The sequence below is a fragment of the Taudactylus pleione genome, unplaced genomic scaffold, assembly GCF_031769625.1.
Source record: "Taudactylus pleione unplaced genomic scaffold, aTauple2 ptg000268l, whole genome shotgun sequence".
Taxonomy (NCBI): Eukaryota; Metazoa; Chordata; class Amphibia; order Anura; family Myobatrachidae; genus Taudactylus; species Taudactylus pleione.
The window spans coordinates 1,635,292-1,650,490 of NW_028284670.1; the positions used below are offsets into that span (position 1 = coordinate 1,635,292).

The 15,199-nt window shown below is 42.0% G+C and overlaps 1 protein-coding gene across 1 annotated transcript; it reads left to right on the top strand.

The window, feature by feature from the left end:
• Nucleotides 1-201: 201 nt before the first annotated feature.
• Nucleotides 202-1,122, top strand: LOC148513832 (olfactory receptor 11A1-like). The gene has a single exon (XM_088481264.1). It carries the CDS (start codon nt 319-321, stop codon nt 1,120-1,122), a length of 804 nt encoding a protein of 267 aa, XP_088337390.1. The 5' UTR covers nt 202-318.
• The last annotated feature ends 14,077 nt before the right edge of the window (nt 1,123-15,199 follow it).

Genomic DNA, 15,199 nt, shown 5'->3' on the forward strand with positions numbered 1-15,199 from the left:
AGGTTTGAGATAACAATATGTTTAAAAATGGGGCAAATTAGATGGGCCAAGTGGTTCTTATCTGCTGTCAAATTCAATGTTTCTATGTTATATGACAAAATATCTCAAAGACTGAATAAGAGTTATATTGTAAAATAAATTCATACTGGCTAAATTAAATTCTGTTTATTTTTCATAGAACTCACAACGAGAAAAGATAATCACACAACAGTCAAAGAATTCTTACTATTGGGATTCCCACAAATAAATGGTTTTAATGCCATAATTTTATTTCTACTGTTACTGATTATTTACATTATAACACTCAGCATAAATTCCATGATCATCGTATTGGTGTCAACAAGGCAACAACTACACTCTCCCATGTACTTCTTCCTCCAGCAATTTTCACTTAATGAAATTGTGTTCCTGACTGTTATCATCCCTAACATGCTACGTGTCATATGGCTGGAAGGAGCCACCATCACTATCATTGGATGTATAACTCAGTCTTATCTTTATTGTGCTATTGGGTGTTCAGAATGTCACCTGCTCACAATCATGTCTTATGACCGATACCTGGCCATATGCAACCCTCTGCGTTATAGCACCATCATGAACATAAGACTTCAGCGTTCCTTGGTTATCTATTGCTGGCTGTTTGGCTTTCTGCTCACCCAGATTACTCTTTATTTCCTGTGTCAACTTCAGTTCTGTGGACCCAATGTCATTAACCATTTTTTCTGTGATGTTGCTCCTTTTGTTGAACTTTCCTGCTCTTTCCCATATGCACTGCAGTTAGAAGTTATGATTATCGCTGTCCCTATCATAGTCATCCCATTTATCTTAGTTGTTGTTAGTTACATCTGTGTATTTATAGCAATTCTCAGGATCTCCTCTACAAAAGGCAGGAAGAAATCCTTCTCCACTTGCAGCTCTCATCTCTCTGTTGTGACCATGTACTTTGGAACCTTGGTCACTATTTACTTGGTTCCAGCTAATGGAAACTCCTTGACCATGAACAAGTTGAGCTCTTTATTGTACACTGTGGTAACACCACTATTTAACCCAATCATATACAGTTTGAGGAATCAAGAAATGAGAAACATCATGGGGAATTTACTAAGAGTTAAGTGCCCGTAGCAAAACAAGTGAACATTGTATTAGACAGTAATCAAAATGCTACTCATTTTTACAATATTACTATGTGATCCATTATTTTAATTGGTACTTAAGAATTACAGATTGACTGAGAATAAGAGATTGAGAGTTCTAAAAGTTATTTTGTGGTGGTGTTTGTACACAATAATTATTTTCCTATGTATATTTGGATGGATTTTGTGTTTATGCCTCCATATGCTTTAAAAAGGGTAATGGATCATGGGGTGGAGGAATGCAGGTTTTGGTAATGTACAGTAGATGATGGTGTGTTCACACAAGTTTGTCCCTTCCAGTCCACAAGATAGATGTGTATGTCCCTGTGAGGAGATGTAAGACTCGTGTGTGCAGTAACCCTGATATTAATTATGCATAGTAATAGTGACAGTTTTCTGCCACTTCTGATTGGCTGATGGAGCCAAGGTCCTCTGCACTCTTTTGATCTATTCAAATAATTTATTTGGTACAGTATTTGCAATCAGTCCATGGCAGGATAGCAAACTCACATTTTTTTTCAATGGAAAGACTACCGATGATGTACATAAGGGAACATAGGGCCTTATTCAATCATTTATGGTAATGCAATCACAGTTTTATCAACAATCTGTTAAGGTCACATTTTATGCAACCTCTCCGAGGTGAGGTACAATCGGTGAAGTATTTTAAACTGTGATTCCAATTGATTGTAAAACTTGGACAAATGATGAGTGGTAGTTAAAAGGTCTCCCATTGCTGAACTGTAAAAGTCAACTGGGCATATGATTCCCACTAAGTCATCTCCTAAAAAGTAGGTGTACCACAAGCCATTGTTTCCCTTAGAGATGCCAATTTTTATTTTAGTTGAAATATCATTTGGGGACAGCTACTAGGAACCTCGCTCCCTGAGTCAACTAGAAATCAAATGTCTAATATGAAAATATGTAAACTATTTACCAGGTGGCAGGTGACATTTGCCCTGTAATTTGGGCAATGGAGTCATAAAATTGATACACAATAATGATGTGTCCTTGTTCACTTTTGCTGCAGTCATGCCAAACAGCCCTTTTTGGCTCACCAGGGCCCGTGCGACTTGGCTTGCGCCGAGCATCTTTTTTTGCTCAAATGTCCGTCTTATTCACACAAATTACAAAAATGGGATGAAAAGCGCTTAACCAGATTGCACTGATTAATTTTATATGCGACACTTGTACATCTCTGTGTGAATGAGTATGAATCTGTATACGAAGGGCTTCGACGGGCAGTCGCTGCTTTTTTTTTATGCCAAATTACATTGTTCTTCATCTACAACTTTGTACATATTTAAAACAAATTCTTGTGCAGTTAAAGTCCCAGCCCGGCTTCTCTGCAACAGATTGAGTGGTGTTTAGCTGCATCTTTGGTGCGAATAAGATGCAATTTTAAAGAAGAAGTTGCTATGCTACATACAGTGCCACATGGCATATTGATGCTTGACGTATGGGGACACATTTTCAATCCACATCATCCCTCTAGTACACCAGTTGGAGATGCCCAGGTCAAGAATCAATTGTGAGAGAGCAAACATGGAGCAACCATGCTAAGGGTGATGACTGACAGCACAAGACTTATGGATGAAAATAGCAGATTATCCCATGCTACAAGGGAGTCTATAATGGCTTTGTTTAAAAGTCTATAAAAGTTCAGAATGAAGGAAATTCTGTAACAAACATTCTCTCTAAATCAGCCCAAGGTTTTGAGTTTGACGTTAAAGTCTAATTGCATACTGTATTTGTGAAAATAGGTAAATAGACTGGTTTTAGTTAGACAATGATATGCAGGAGTGGATATTATTATTTACCCTTCCAGATACTGTATAAGTTAAGATTAATCTTTTTGTGTCTGATCTAAGTAATGTTTTAGGATCATAAATTGACTTGTTAGAAAAAAGATACATTAGTTTTGGTAAAACCATCACTTTAAAAGTGGCCAAGCACCCCGACCAAGAGCCCAATCAGCTCTTCAATGGCTCCGTTATATGTTTTAGTTTTGGGTTCAAGTTTATCTCAGAAGTCAGTAATACGATTTGGGATAGTAGATACAAGATATAATCAGACTTTCAGTTTTATTTGTATTGGGTGTTTGAAGCAAAAAAACACATCACCTGAAGTATTATTTGCCAGGGCCACTGTCTTCATGGCATTCAGTTTATACAAAGATGCTTTTCTATATTCATCAATAACATGAAGTAAGGCAGGCAGTGACTTCTCAGCAAAAAAAACATAACTTATGAGTAGAGGGAGCCATAAAAATACCCAGGAAAGACACCAAATCCCTAACTCTAGATGAAAAAGTTTATATCATTAATATATAAAGTACATTAATAGATTAATGGGAAAAGGTGACATCCCTTGTAACATTTGTGATAGGGAAGAAACTTGACATATAGCCATTACTAAAGAATCTACCTGAGGGCTACTTTAAAGGATGGACATTGTTTTTAATACCTAACCAATAAAGACAAAATGCAAAAAGGATGAATTGTGAAATTACCAATGAAGACAGTCAAACACCTTCTTGACATCTAAAGAAAGAATATTTCAGTCAAGTCAAATACTCTACGCTTATAATGAAATGTCTGCCTGCCTCTTATACTGGCTGGCCTCAACTCCACTCCCCCCCACCACCAATCTAGTGGATGCAGAGATATAGCCCGGAGCCCTGATGCCTGGAGCAAACAAGTGTTATGATGCCCCGCAACAGTTAAGATATGCACTAATAGCCCCTCAAACATCCACATACATATTATTATTATCATTTAATTATATGGCACCACAAGTGTTCCGCAGCGCCTTACAAAGTACATAAATAAATAAGTAGCCAGAGACTTACAATACAATACAATACACAGAAAAGGATAATAAACATTGCTATACTAGCGACCTTTACACCCACATAAGTAGCCAAGTGTTAGTTGCCCTAGTGGGTAGTAAGAGATAAATTAAAATACAGTAGGGAGAAGCACAAGAGGGTAGAGGGCCCTGCTCAAAAGAGCTTACATTCTAAAAGGGAGGGGCAGACAAACAGGATTGACACAGAATGGGGTGGGCGGGGAGGAAGGAGCATGGAGCAGCAAGTTAGGATGAGAGCTGGAAGGCTTTAATGAAGTAGTGGGTCTTAAGAGCTTGTTTGAATGATTGTAGAGGGGTGCAGTGTCTGATGGGGAGAGGGAGAGAGTTCCAAAGGTGGGGAGCAGCAAGGGTAAAATCTTGGTTGTGGGAGTGGGAGGAAGTAAACAATTGACATGAATGGTGGCATGTATTAAGTGAACAAAGAGGGTGGACAGGAGAGTGAAGGGAGATGAGATCAGAGATGTAAATGGGAGAGGAATGGGTGAGGGTTTTGTGAGTGTGAGAACCTTGAATTGGGTTCTGAAAGGGAATGGGAGCCAGTGGAGGGCTTGTAGGAGAGGGGAGGCAGATGTAGAGCATTTGGAGAGGAAGATGTGCCGAGCAGCAGCATTGAGGACAGACTGGAGAGGAGAGAGATAGGATTTGGGGAGGCCAGATATAAGGAGGTTACAGTAGTCCAATCTGGAGATACTGCAGCTGCCAGGAAAAACCAGAGCTTTCCCAAGAAACCCACTGGTGATACAGATGAGTTATCACAACATTTTGAGATCTTGTCAGTTCTGAAAGAGTTGCCCACAATTAATGACACAATTACTATAATGCAATATGAAACAGTCACCATTCATAGAATGTCTGAGGATTATTTTAATGACACTGCAGTGCCACTCTAGATGTGCGATATTGGAAATTGAACTGCTACAATCACTGATATCTTTGACATGAGGTTGCTAAATGCCGAAAATGTCCAGAAATTTTACGGCCACAAACAGCATCTCCTACATGCCCCTATATATTTTTTTTAATTCTGAATCCCCAAGTTTATTTTGTAGGCAAAACATGGGACATGTTCACCCAGTTGTAATGTTCTCCCCTCTCCCCTCATAAATTTGCTTTGGAATCAAAAAAATAATTTTTTTTACAAACTTATCAATCCTTACTTCTTTTACTTTCCTTGAACTACACAGATACTTAATCTCCATCAGGCCTCTGACCTAGTTTTTGATTAATGAAAACATTTTTGCTTTTTATTGGGTCATATAGTTTATTAAACTGCAATCCTGTCTGCCACTGCAGAGTCACTTTTTTTCCTGGGTGTGCCATTTTGGATGTTGAACTGACACATGTTTGTGCCACCCACTGCTGTCACTTTGTTAGGATCTGCGCTTGGCAGATCATCTTGGTGGCAGCTCCTAGTCACAGTTACTACTGGGACACTGCATCATGTCTTGTCCTTGTTCTGGCTGTTGCAGGCAGCTAGAAATCCTGTCTTGTCTGTGTACAGCTCATAGACTGTCAATCCTGCAGAATCAGCTGCACACTAGTTAATTGTCTTGGCTGTGTGCACAGGCCTACTAATCTGTTATTAGGGAGGCTTGCAGGGCCCTGGTCCCTGTAACTGTTAATTTACAGTCAGCCCTTCACTCCATGCTGGTTATTTTGTCTGACATGTTTTCTTAGTTGGTCTGTCCTTAGAAGTCTGAGTCCTAGCCGGTGTTCCAAGTTCTACAGTTCCTGTTTATGGAGTTTTTTCCCAAGTGTCCAGTAAATGCCTATTTGTTCTGCAGCACCTGTGCATCAAACCTTGCTGCTACCTGTGGCAGCTTCATACCTCAGTCCTGCTAAGCTGTGTTGTTCGTGTGCACCAGAGTCAGTCTGCAGTGTTTTTATCAATGCTGCTTCCAGTCAATATTCCTGCTGTGTCAAGTTCAGCTGGTTCCAGTCATGTCATGGGGCTCAAGCCCGCATCATCCAGCTTCAGCCACACCTCGGCCCACAAGGCCGCATCACAGCCTGCACATCTATCATCTCTAAAGCCACATCTCAGCTGTCATAACCGCACCACAGCCTGCAAGGCTGCATCATAGCCTGCATTCATCTCAGCTCTCAAGCTGCATCTCAGCTGTCTTAGCACCATGGCTCACAAGGCCACATCATAGCTTGCATTCACATCTCAGCTCTCTAGCCAGACCTAGGATCTCAAAGCCACATCTTGGCTCATTAACTGCACCTTGGCTCTCAAAGCCACATCTGGGCTTGCTAACCTGCACCTTGAACTTTGTTGCTTCAGCCACTGGTCCTGCCGCATCATTGTTCATTGTCTGTCAAGTTTAAGCTTGTATTTTGTCTGTTAAGTCCTTGTCTGCATTTTGTCTGTCTAATTCTTGTCCAATCCTTCAAGTAAGCAGTCCTGCTGTTTCTCGTCGGTTGTGTAAGCCTTTACTGCTGGACGTGTAAATCCAGATGGCCACCTAAGTACCGGTGTGTAAATAAATCACTAAGAGAACAGCGGGTGGCTGTTATTTGTAGAAGATCCTCTCATCTGGCTCTAGAGGCCTTACACAACCATACAAGAACTGTAACATACTTGGACTAGTCTGCCAGCTATCTCGGTGCTACCTTTTGGTTTATACTGGGAAAAAACATTATAGTGAGCTGTGAGGTAGTCAAAATTGACTGGAAATGACTGGAAATTAATGGTATTGAGGTTCTTGATACTTTTGGAACAAAAAAGCCCCAATTTATGTGATTTTAGACATTTTTATAAATGTTTGAAAGAAATACAGGTAGAAAACCAAAGGCAATGTGTGTGAGGGCAATTTTGTTAAACCAAAATTAAACGACAAATTAGAACCAAAAAAAAAAAATACAGGGGTTGGCACATATCTCTAATTAAAAATGGTTGCCCTTTTAAATTCCTTGGCCAGAACTGCTTCAAAAATATAGGACCTGATTCAGAGGCGCTCGCTATTTGCGAGCGCTTGCTCTGAATTAGGGCGGATTAAAAAAAAAAAATATCCACCTCCAGGCCACTTGCATAGCTGTGGGTGGCGATGGTCACGATTATCAAGGTATAGGGCTTGCGACGAGACCCTTTTGGTAGGGTATCATCCACCGCAAGCCCCAGTGAACTAATAGAGCAGGAATTTCAATACTGACATCATGCGTGATGTCAGTAGGGCTGCCACAAATGGCAGGCATTCCTTCGGGAACACCTCCGTTTGTGCAGCTACCCCCCCCCCCGATCCACCTATAAAATGGGGTGAGCTGTCGATCAACATCAACAGCCGCCCCGTCTTGTAGCAAGTGATTTCTCACTCTCTCCAGAGCTTGCACACGCACAGTGTACACACCATGCATGCGCAATGCCCGACCATCGACCCGCTTGCGAGCGCTATGCGCTTGCGAGCGGGTCTGAATTAGACCCATAGCCTTTACTCTGTAACTCGTAGAGGTTATGATATATCTATAAATGTGAAATAACCCAACTCCAATTTTAATAGCCACCAATGGCTAAATAGTTAATGCACAGAAAAAAAAAAACATTTTTTTCCCCATTGAAGCATATATTTGTCCCTGGGCAGTTTCTCTGATTAAGGTAAATAGAAAATCCCACGGTGTTCAGTGATACTTATAATACTTAGAGATCTTCACATGATTTTTACATTTATAAAAATGGCCTCTTATCCTGCACAAGTGTTCATCAGTGACTACAGGATTATCCAAGAATCATCAAACAAAACCAATCCAACAATGGTTTTACATGGTGAGGAAAATTAATGTTAAATAATCTTTAAAACAGGGGTGATAGTCAACAAACAGAACCACAAGGTTTCAATAGTGTTTTTCAAAGAATGTATAGTTGGTCTCCTTAAATATATAAATTTCCCACTTAACTGTATTTATATTTTATAGCAAGTCTGATATTGCAGAATTAGCTCAGTGCATCTACAGGCTTCATGGGCTAAATGTACTCTCAGGAACTATTGAAAGCCACTGCATATTTATCAGTATAAAAGGTCAATAATCCAGCATACAAAACCTCCAAATATGCAAAAGAATGAAAAAGATCCACTTAGTAAATTTAGCCCCATTTATCAGATAATTCTGTGATGTGTTAGAACTCCGCTGGGTATATAAACTGTTCTGTAGATTGATAATACTGTAATGCAGTCTAAAACTTCTCCATAAAGGTTCTGTACTGTAGAACCTCTTTGTGGGTGATACAGAACTGCAACTAGACTTTTTGGTGCCCTGTGACAGAAAGAGCATTGGCGCCCCCCTCATTTTTCAAAGGGAAATAATGCACCCAAAAAAGGGCCATGGCTTCATGGGGAAGGGCCAGGGAAGAGATAGGAGAGGCCAGGAGATGCTGGGGATGAAATAAGAGGAAGCTATAAGTGAGAATGATAATAAACAGAAACTTGACAGGCCCAAACAGCACCACCTGACCTGTGGTGCCCTGTGCATTGGCACCGGCCGCACTACCCTAGCTACGGCCCTGCGGTGTGAGGCCCAATTGTTGATTCTCTGAAAAAAAACATAATGTCTAAAGCTGGGCATATACTATACAATTACCTGTCACATATCTGTCCAATCTGGCTCGTTGGAATGAAAACTGGTAATGTATGGGAGCAAATGACAGTTGATTATATGGTTTTAAACACTGGAAAACAGACAAAAACGATTGTTCAAATTGGTTACATTTGTTTTATTTAACCAATTTGGCTGATCGTCCATTTTTGTCTGTTTTCCAGTGTTTGTGAACAAATGGATGATTGCCATTGGCGTCCATACATTACCAGGTTTTCATTCCTACCAGCAAGATTGGACAGATAGTTGACAGATAATTGTATAGTGTATGCCCAGCATTAGACATTATGTTTTTTTCAGGGACTCATCAATTGGGCCTCTCACCCACAAAGGGGTTCTACAGTACAGAACCTTTATGGAGAAGCTTTAGACAGCATTACAGTATTATCAATCTACAGTTTTATACCCAGCCCAGTTTTAACGCATCACAGAATTATCTGATAAATGGGACCACATTTACTAAGTGGATCTTTTTCATTCTTTTGCATATTTGGAGGTTTTGTATGCTGGATTATTGACCTTTTATACTGATAAATATGCAGTGGCTTTGAATAGTTCCTGAGAGTAAATTTAGCCCAAGAAGCCTGTAGATGCACTGAGCTAATTCTGCAATGTCAGAGTTGCTATAAAATATAAATACAGATAAGTGGGAAATTAATATATTTAGGGAGACCAACTATACATTCTTTGAAATACACTATTGAAACCTTGTGGTTCTGTTTGTTGACCACCATCCAGCATAATACTTCTCTTATTGCAAATACACCAACTGCATTTTACTGTCTCCTCACCTTTACACGAATTGAATCACAAAACTGTTCATCAGTCACTGACACCATTTTTAGAAATGCTGTTTTTGGCTAGTACTGTATATACGTGTTTGATACACATTATTATTATTATTATTATTATTATTATTATTATTATTATTATTATTATTATTACTTTATCTTCTAACTACAATGTCTCATATATTTGGTGTATTTCCCCATACCTGTCATGGTTCTGTTATTCTTACTTTCTATGTAATATATCATACAGTAGTAGCCAGGGGCGGATTGGGAATTTAAAGTGGCCCTGGAAAATACTTAGAAAGTGGCCCCATGTGCGTGCGCCTTCGGCGCGCACCTGAAAAGTGGGTGTGCCCTTGTGGCAGGGGTGTGGCCTAATGTGAAAAGTTCTGCCCACAAGCCACTCCCCCCATTTTCATCATGCTGGGGGCATGCCCACCGTTCCAAGAGCTGATAGCCATGCCCGCAGTCCCTCTCTCCCGTGAATAAGCACATAAAGCATGTGAATGAGTATTTTCTTACCTATATGATTTCTCTGCAACGAGGGAACCTTTGAAGAAATCGATCATTGCGGGACAGGCAGTGTCTTCAGTACTATTCATGCAGGAGATCACATGGTTTGGAAACTGCCTGTTTGTGTTGTAATAAAGCCAATGTCATTATCATTCAAGAGAGGTTCAACCAGATAGTAACAGAAGTTTTGGGGCAGGACAAATGTGAGTTTCCCATATCAAGCAATTTTATATTAATAAAATATATTTGCTCATTTGGGACCATTTGCATCAGTAATATGGTTTCATTATAATTGTTGTCTTACTGATGATTATTGTCCCCCTGTCTTTTCTTCTAATAGTACCAGTGATCTTATTGTCCTCTATGTGTGTCTCCAGCACCATCGCCTTGGGTGTCCCCAAAGCCAACATCCTGCATCTCCTCAGTGGCATCATCCTGCGTCTCCCCAGCGCCATCCTCCATCCCTAGTACATAATAGCCCACCTCCTCCACACACAGATCATCTCTCCTTATTACAGAATAACCCCCCTCTCAGATAATCATTTCCCCCCCCCCCTCTCACACACACACATCCACCCCTGAGACAAATCTCTTCATGATTCCATCTCCCTATTAGCCACTTTAAAAGAAAAAAATGTCACCCGACTCCTGCATGCTGCAGGTGCCGATGGAAGTCTCCCAAGCAGCCAGCCAGCCAGCCCATCCCCATCTGTCTCCATTGCACTGCTGCTCCCCCATGATTTTAAACCAAACCCAGGTCTGCCTGATTCTCCCAGGCAGCCAGCCCCGATTGTCTCCTCTCCACTCTGTAAAGTTAAACCTTAACATCGCACTTCACAGCCTGGGGAGGGGACAGAGTGGGAAGGAGACAATCGGGCAGGCTGCTTGGGCCACCTGCTGCTGCTGACTGCGGATCCGCGCGTCTGAGCACTCTTCCTCCAAGGTGCTGGTGCGCGGGCAGGTGTGGCGTCTGACTGACGTAGCTGTTCTCAGAAAGCCTCTTCTCGCTATAGAGGTGGGCCGCGCAGGGCAAGCAACAGAAATCTTGGGGCCCGTTACACAGATGCCTTTGGGGCCCCCCACTCAGCCCCTTCTCCACACAACCTACTCAGAGATCGAGGTATATATATATATATATATACATATACACACACACACATATATATACAGTACATACACACAAAAAAAAATATATAAATATATATATAACCTTTAAAGAAAGGGGTGCACTCACCAGTCTTCTAAAAAAGTCCTTTATTCCAACATTTAAAAGTAAATACAAGATCAACATTTCGGTCCCAACCATGGACCTTTGTCAAGATAACAATACAAGCAACTAACATCCCTTATGTACCCTCCTTACTGATTGCTAAATCAACCCACCTGCGGTGGGTGTGTACCTATTAGGATATGCATCAGTATCTGACTCTACAATACACATTATACAAGTATCTATGTTGCAGGCTCCTGTGTGAGTAAAGGAGAAACTCCTTACCTAGTTTGAATTCAGTGGTTTCTATGCAATGGATCCATCCTCCCCGCTGTTCTGGGAGTATAATGGAAACCGTTCGAGCGATCAAAGGAACCATAACTGATTTAATGAGCCATTCGCAGTTTCACTGTACCGGCCGTGTGTACTTACACGTGCATGGCTTAATCTTTGAGACAAGCATATGCTACTGGCAGGATCAACCAGGTATATAGATATACATACATACAAATATACAGTATATATATATATATATATATATATATATGTATTTACACATACACAATTATATTTAAATATATATATATATATATATATATATATATATATATATACAGTATATATATATATATATATATATATATATGTACATACAAGCAAAGACATTAACATATACACATAAATATATTTACATACAGACATATATATATATATATATATATATACACATTTACATATATATATATATATATATATATATATATATATATATATTAGGGGTGTGCACCGGCCACTTTTCGTGTTTTGTGTTTTGGTTTTGGATCTGGATCTTTCTTCGTGTTTTGGATCTGGATTGGTTTTGCCAAAACCACCCTTCCGTGTTTTGGGTTCTGGGTTTTGTGTTTTGGATCTGTATTTTTTTTAAAAAAAGCTAAAATCACAGAATTTGTAGTTGTTTCTGCTCCTATGCTATTATTAACCTCAATAACCTTAATTTCCACTCATTTCCAGTTTATTCTGAACAACTCACACCTCACAATAGTGTTTTTATGTCCAAAAGGTTGCACCGAGGTAGCTGGATGACTATGCTAAGCGACACGAGTGGGCGGCACAAACACATGACCCATCTAGGAGTGACACTGCAGTGGCAGACAGGATGGCAGTTAGAAAAACTAGGCCCCAAACTGTACATAATGCAAAGAAAAAAAAGAAGTGCAAGATGGAATTGTCCTTGGGCCTTTCACCCACCCTTATGTTGTATAAACAGGACATGCACACATTAACAAATCAATCATTTCAGCGCCAGGGTCTGCCACACAACTGTGGCTGAAATGATTGGTTCATTTGAGCCCCCACAAAACAAGCTGGCAATTAATGTGTCCCTGCACAAACTGGCTCTACGGAGGCAAGATGTCATCCTCATCCTCCTCATCCACCGATTCCTCACCCTCTTCAGTGTTTTGTACATCCTCATCCTCACAAAGTATTAATTCGTCCCCACTTGAATCCACCACCACAGGTCCCTCTGTACCTTCTGGAGGCTGGTCTCCCTGGAAGAGCTGATAATTCATTTTGATGAACATCATCTTCTCCACATTCTGTGGAAGCAACCTCCTACGCCTTTCGCTGACAAGGTTCCCGGCTGCACTAAACACTCTTTCGGAGTACACACTGGAGGGGGGGCAACTCAGGTAAAATAGAGCCAGTTTGTACAGGGGCCACCAAATTGCCTCTTTTTCCTGCCAGTACAGGTATGGACTGTCTGACATGCCTACTTGGATGCTGTCACCGATGTAATCCTCCACCATTCTGTCAATGGTGACAGTATCATATGCAGTGACAGTAGATATGTCAGAAATTGTTTCAAGGGCCTTCAGTCCGGACCAGATGTCCAAACTTGGTCCTGCCTGCCCTGCATCACTGCCAGCGGGTTGCTTAGGATACCTAAGTTTTTTCCTGGCAGCCCCAGTTGCGGGAGATAATGAAGAAGGAGCCGTTGACGTGTCACGTTCCGCTTCAGCTGACAGTGTGTTCACCAGCAGGTCTTTGCACCTCTGCAGGCTTGTGTCGGCCGGAAAGAGAGACACCACATAGGCTTTAAACCTAGGATCAAGCACAGTGGCCAAAATATAGTGGTCTGATTTCAACAGATTGACAACCCTGGAATCCTGGCAAAGCGAATGAAGGGCTTCATCCACAAGTCCCACATGCCGAGCGGAATCGCTCCATCTTAGCTCCTCCTTCACTTTCTCCAGCTGCTTCTGCAAAAGCCTGATGAGGGGAATGACCTGACTCAAGCTGGCAGTGTCTGAACTGACTTCACGTGTGGCAAGTTCGAAGGGCTGGAGAACCTTGCACAACACGGAAATCATTCTCCACTGCGCTTGAGTCAGGTGCATACCCCCTCCTTTGCCTATGTCATAGGTGGATGTATAGGCTTGTATGGCCTTTTGCTGCTCTTCCATCCTCTGAAGCATATAGAGGGTTGAGTTCCACCACGTCACAACCTCTTGCTTCAGGTGTGGCGGGTCATGTTCAAGAGTGTTTGCTGGCGCTCCAGTCTTTGGCACGCAGTCGCTGAATGGCGAAAGTGGCCAGAAATTTTTCGGGCCACCCATAGCGTCTCCTGCACGCCCCTGTCGCTTTTCAGAAAATTCTGCACCAACAAGTTTATTGTGTGAGCAAAACATGGGTCATGCTGGAATTTGCCCAAATGTAATGCCCGCACAATATTGGTGGCGTTGTCAGATATCACAAATCCCCAGGAGAGTCTAAGTGGGGTAAGCCACTGGGCGATGATTTTCCTCAGTTTCTCTAAGAGGTTGTCGGCGGTGTGCCTCTTACTGAAACCGGTGATACACAGCGTAGCCTGCCTTGGAACGAGCTGGCATTTCTGAGATGCTGCTACTGGTGACGCTGCAGCTGTTGCTGCGTAAGGTGATACATCTACCCATTGGGCTGTCACAGTCATATAGTCCTTAGTCTGCCCTGTTCCACTTGTCCACATGTCCGTGGTTAAGTGGACATTGTGTACAACAGCATTTTTCAGGACACTGAGGACACTTTTTCTGACGTTTCTGTAGAGTCTCGGTATCGCCTGCCTAGTGAAGTGGAATCTAGACGGGATTTGGAACCAGGGACACACTACCTCCATCAATTGTCTAAATCCCACTGCACTAATGGTGGATACCGGATGCACGTCTAACACCAACATAGCAGTCAAGGCCTCAGTTATACGTTTTGCTTCAGGATGACTGCTGTCGTACTTCATCCTCCTCGCTAAGGACTGTTGGAGGGTCAATTGTTTAGTAAAAGTAGTGGTGTTCCTACTTCCTCTCTGGGATGATGAACGACTCCCAGCAGCAGCAACAGCAGCAGCAGCGGCAGCAGTAGGCATAGCAATGCAGGATCCTCCGGAGGAATCCCGGATAGGAGAGTCAGTCATGCCAGTGACATGGCCTGCAGGACTACATCCGATCCTGACTAAGGAGGAAATTGACGAGGAGGGAGTTGACGGTGTGGTTTGCAGGCACTTGGATACAACAGGACAACGGGATTTAGGTGTCCCTGGACTGCTTACGGTCTTAGCCAAAGTTTCTGAACTTGACAGTAACTTTTTATGAACGCGCTGCAGGTGCCGTATAAGGGAGGATGTTCCTAGGTGGTTGACGTCCCTACCCCTACTTATTTCACCTTTACATATGGTACATATGGCAAGACAGTTGTTGTCCGGATTTGGATAGAAATATTGCCAGACCAAAGAGGTGGAATGTTTGGTCTTCTGCCCAGGCATGACCGTGATGGGCTTTTTCATCCCACGGACAACAACTGTTTCCCCTGGAGCCTGATTTAAACGAACCACATCACCATCAGAATCCTCCTTGCCAACTTCCTCCTCAGCGCCAGCTACACCAGTATCCTCATCCTGTTGTACTTCAACAATGACATCTTCAATTTGCATAACAGCAAGTGGACTGTGGGTGCTCCTTTCAGCACTTGCAGGGGGCGTGCAAATGGTGGAAAGAGCCACCTCTTCCCGTCCAGTGCTGGGAAGGTCAGGCATCGCAACCACCACCACACTTGGACTCTCC

Coding starts and splice junctions, on each gene's coding strand:
- LOC148513832 (XM_088481264.1), top strand. CDS start 319: ATGATCATCGTATTGGTGTCAACAAGGCAACAACTACACTCTCCCATG.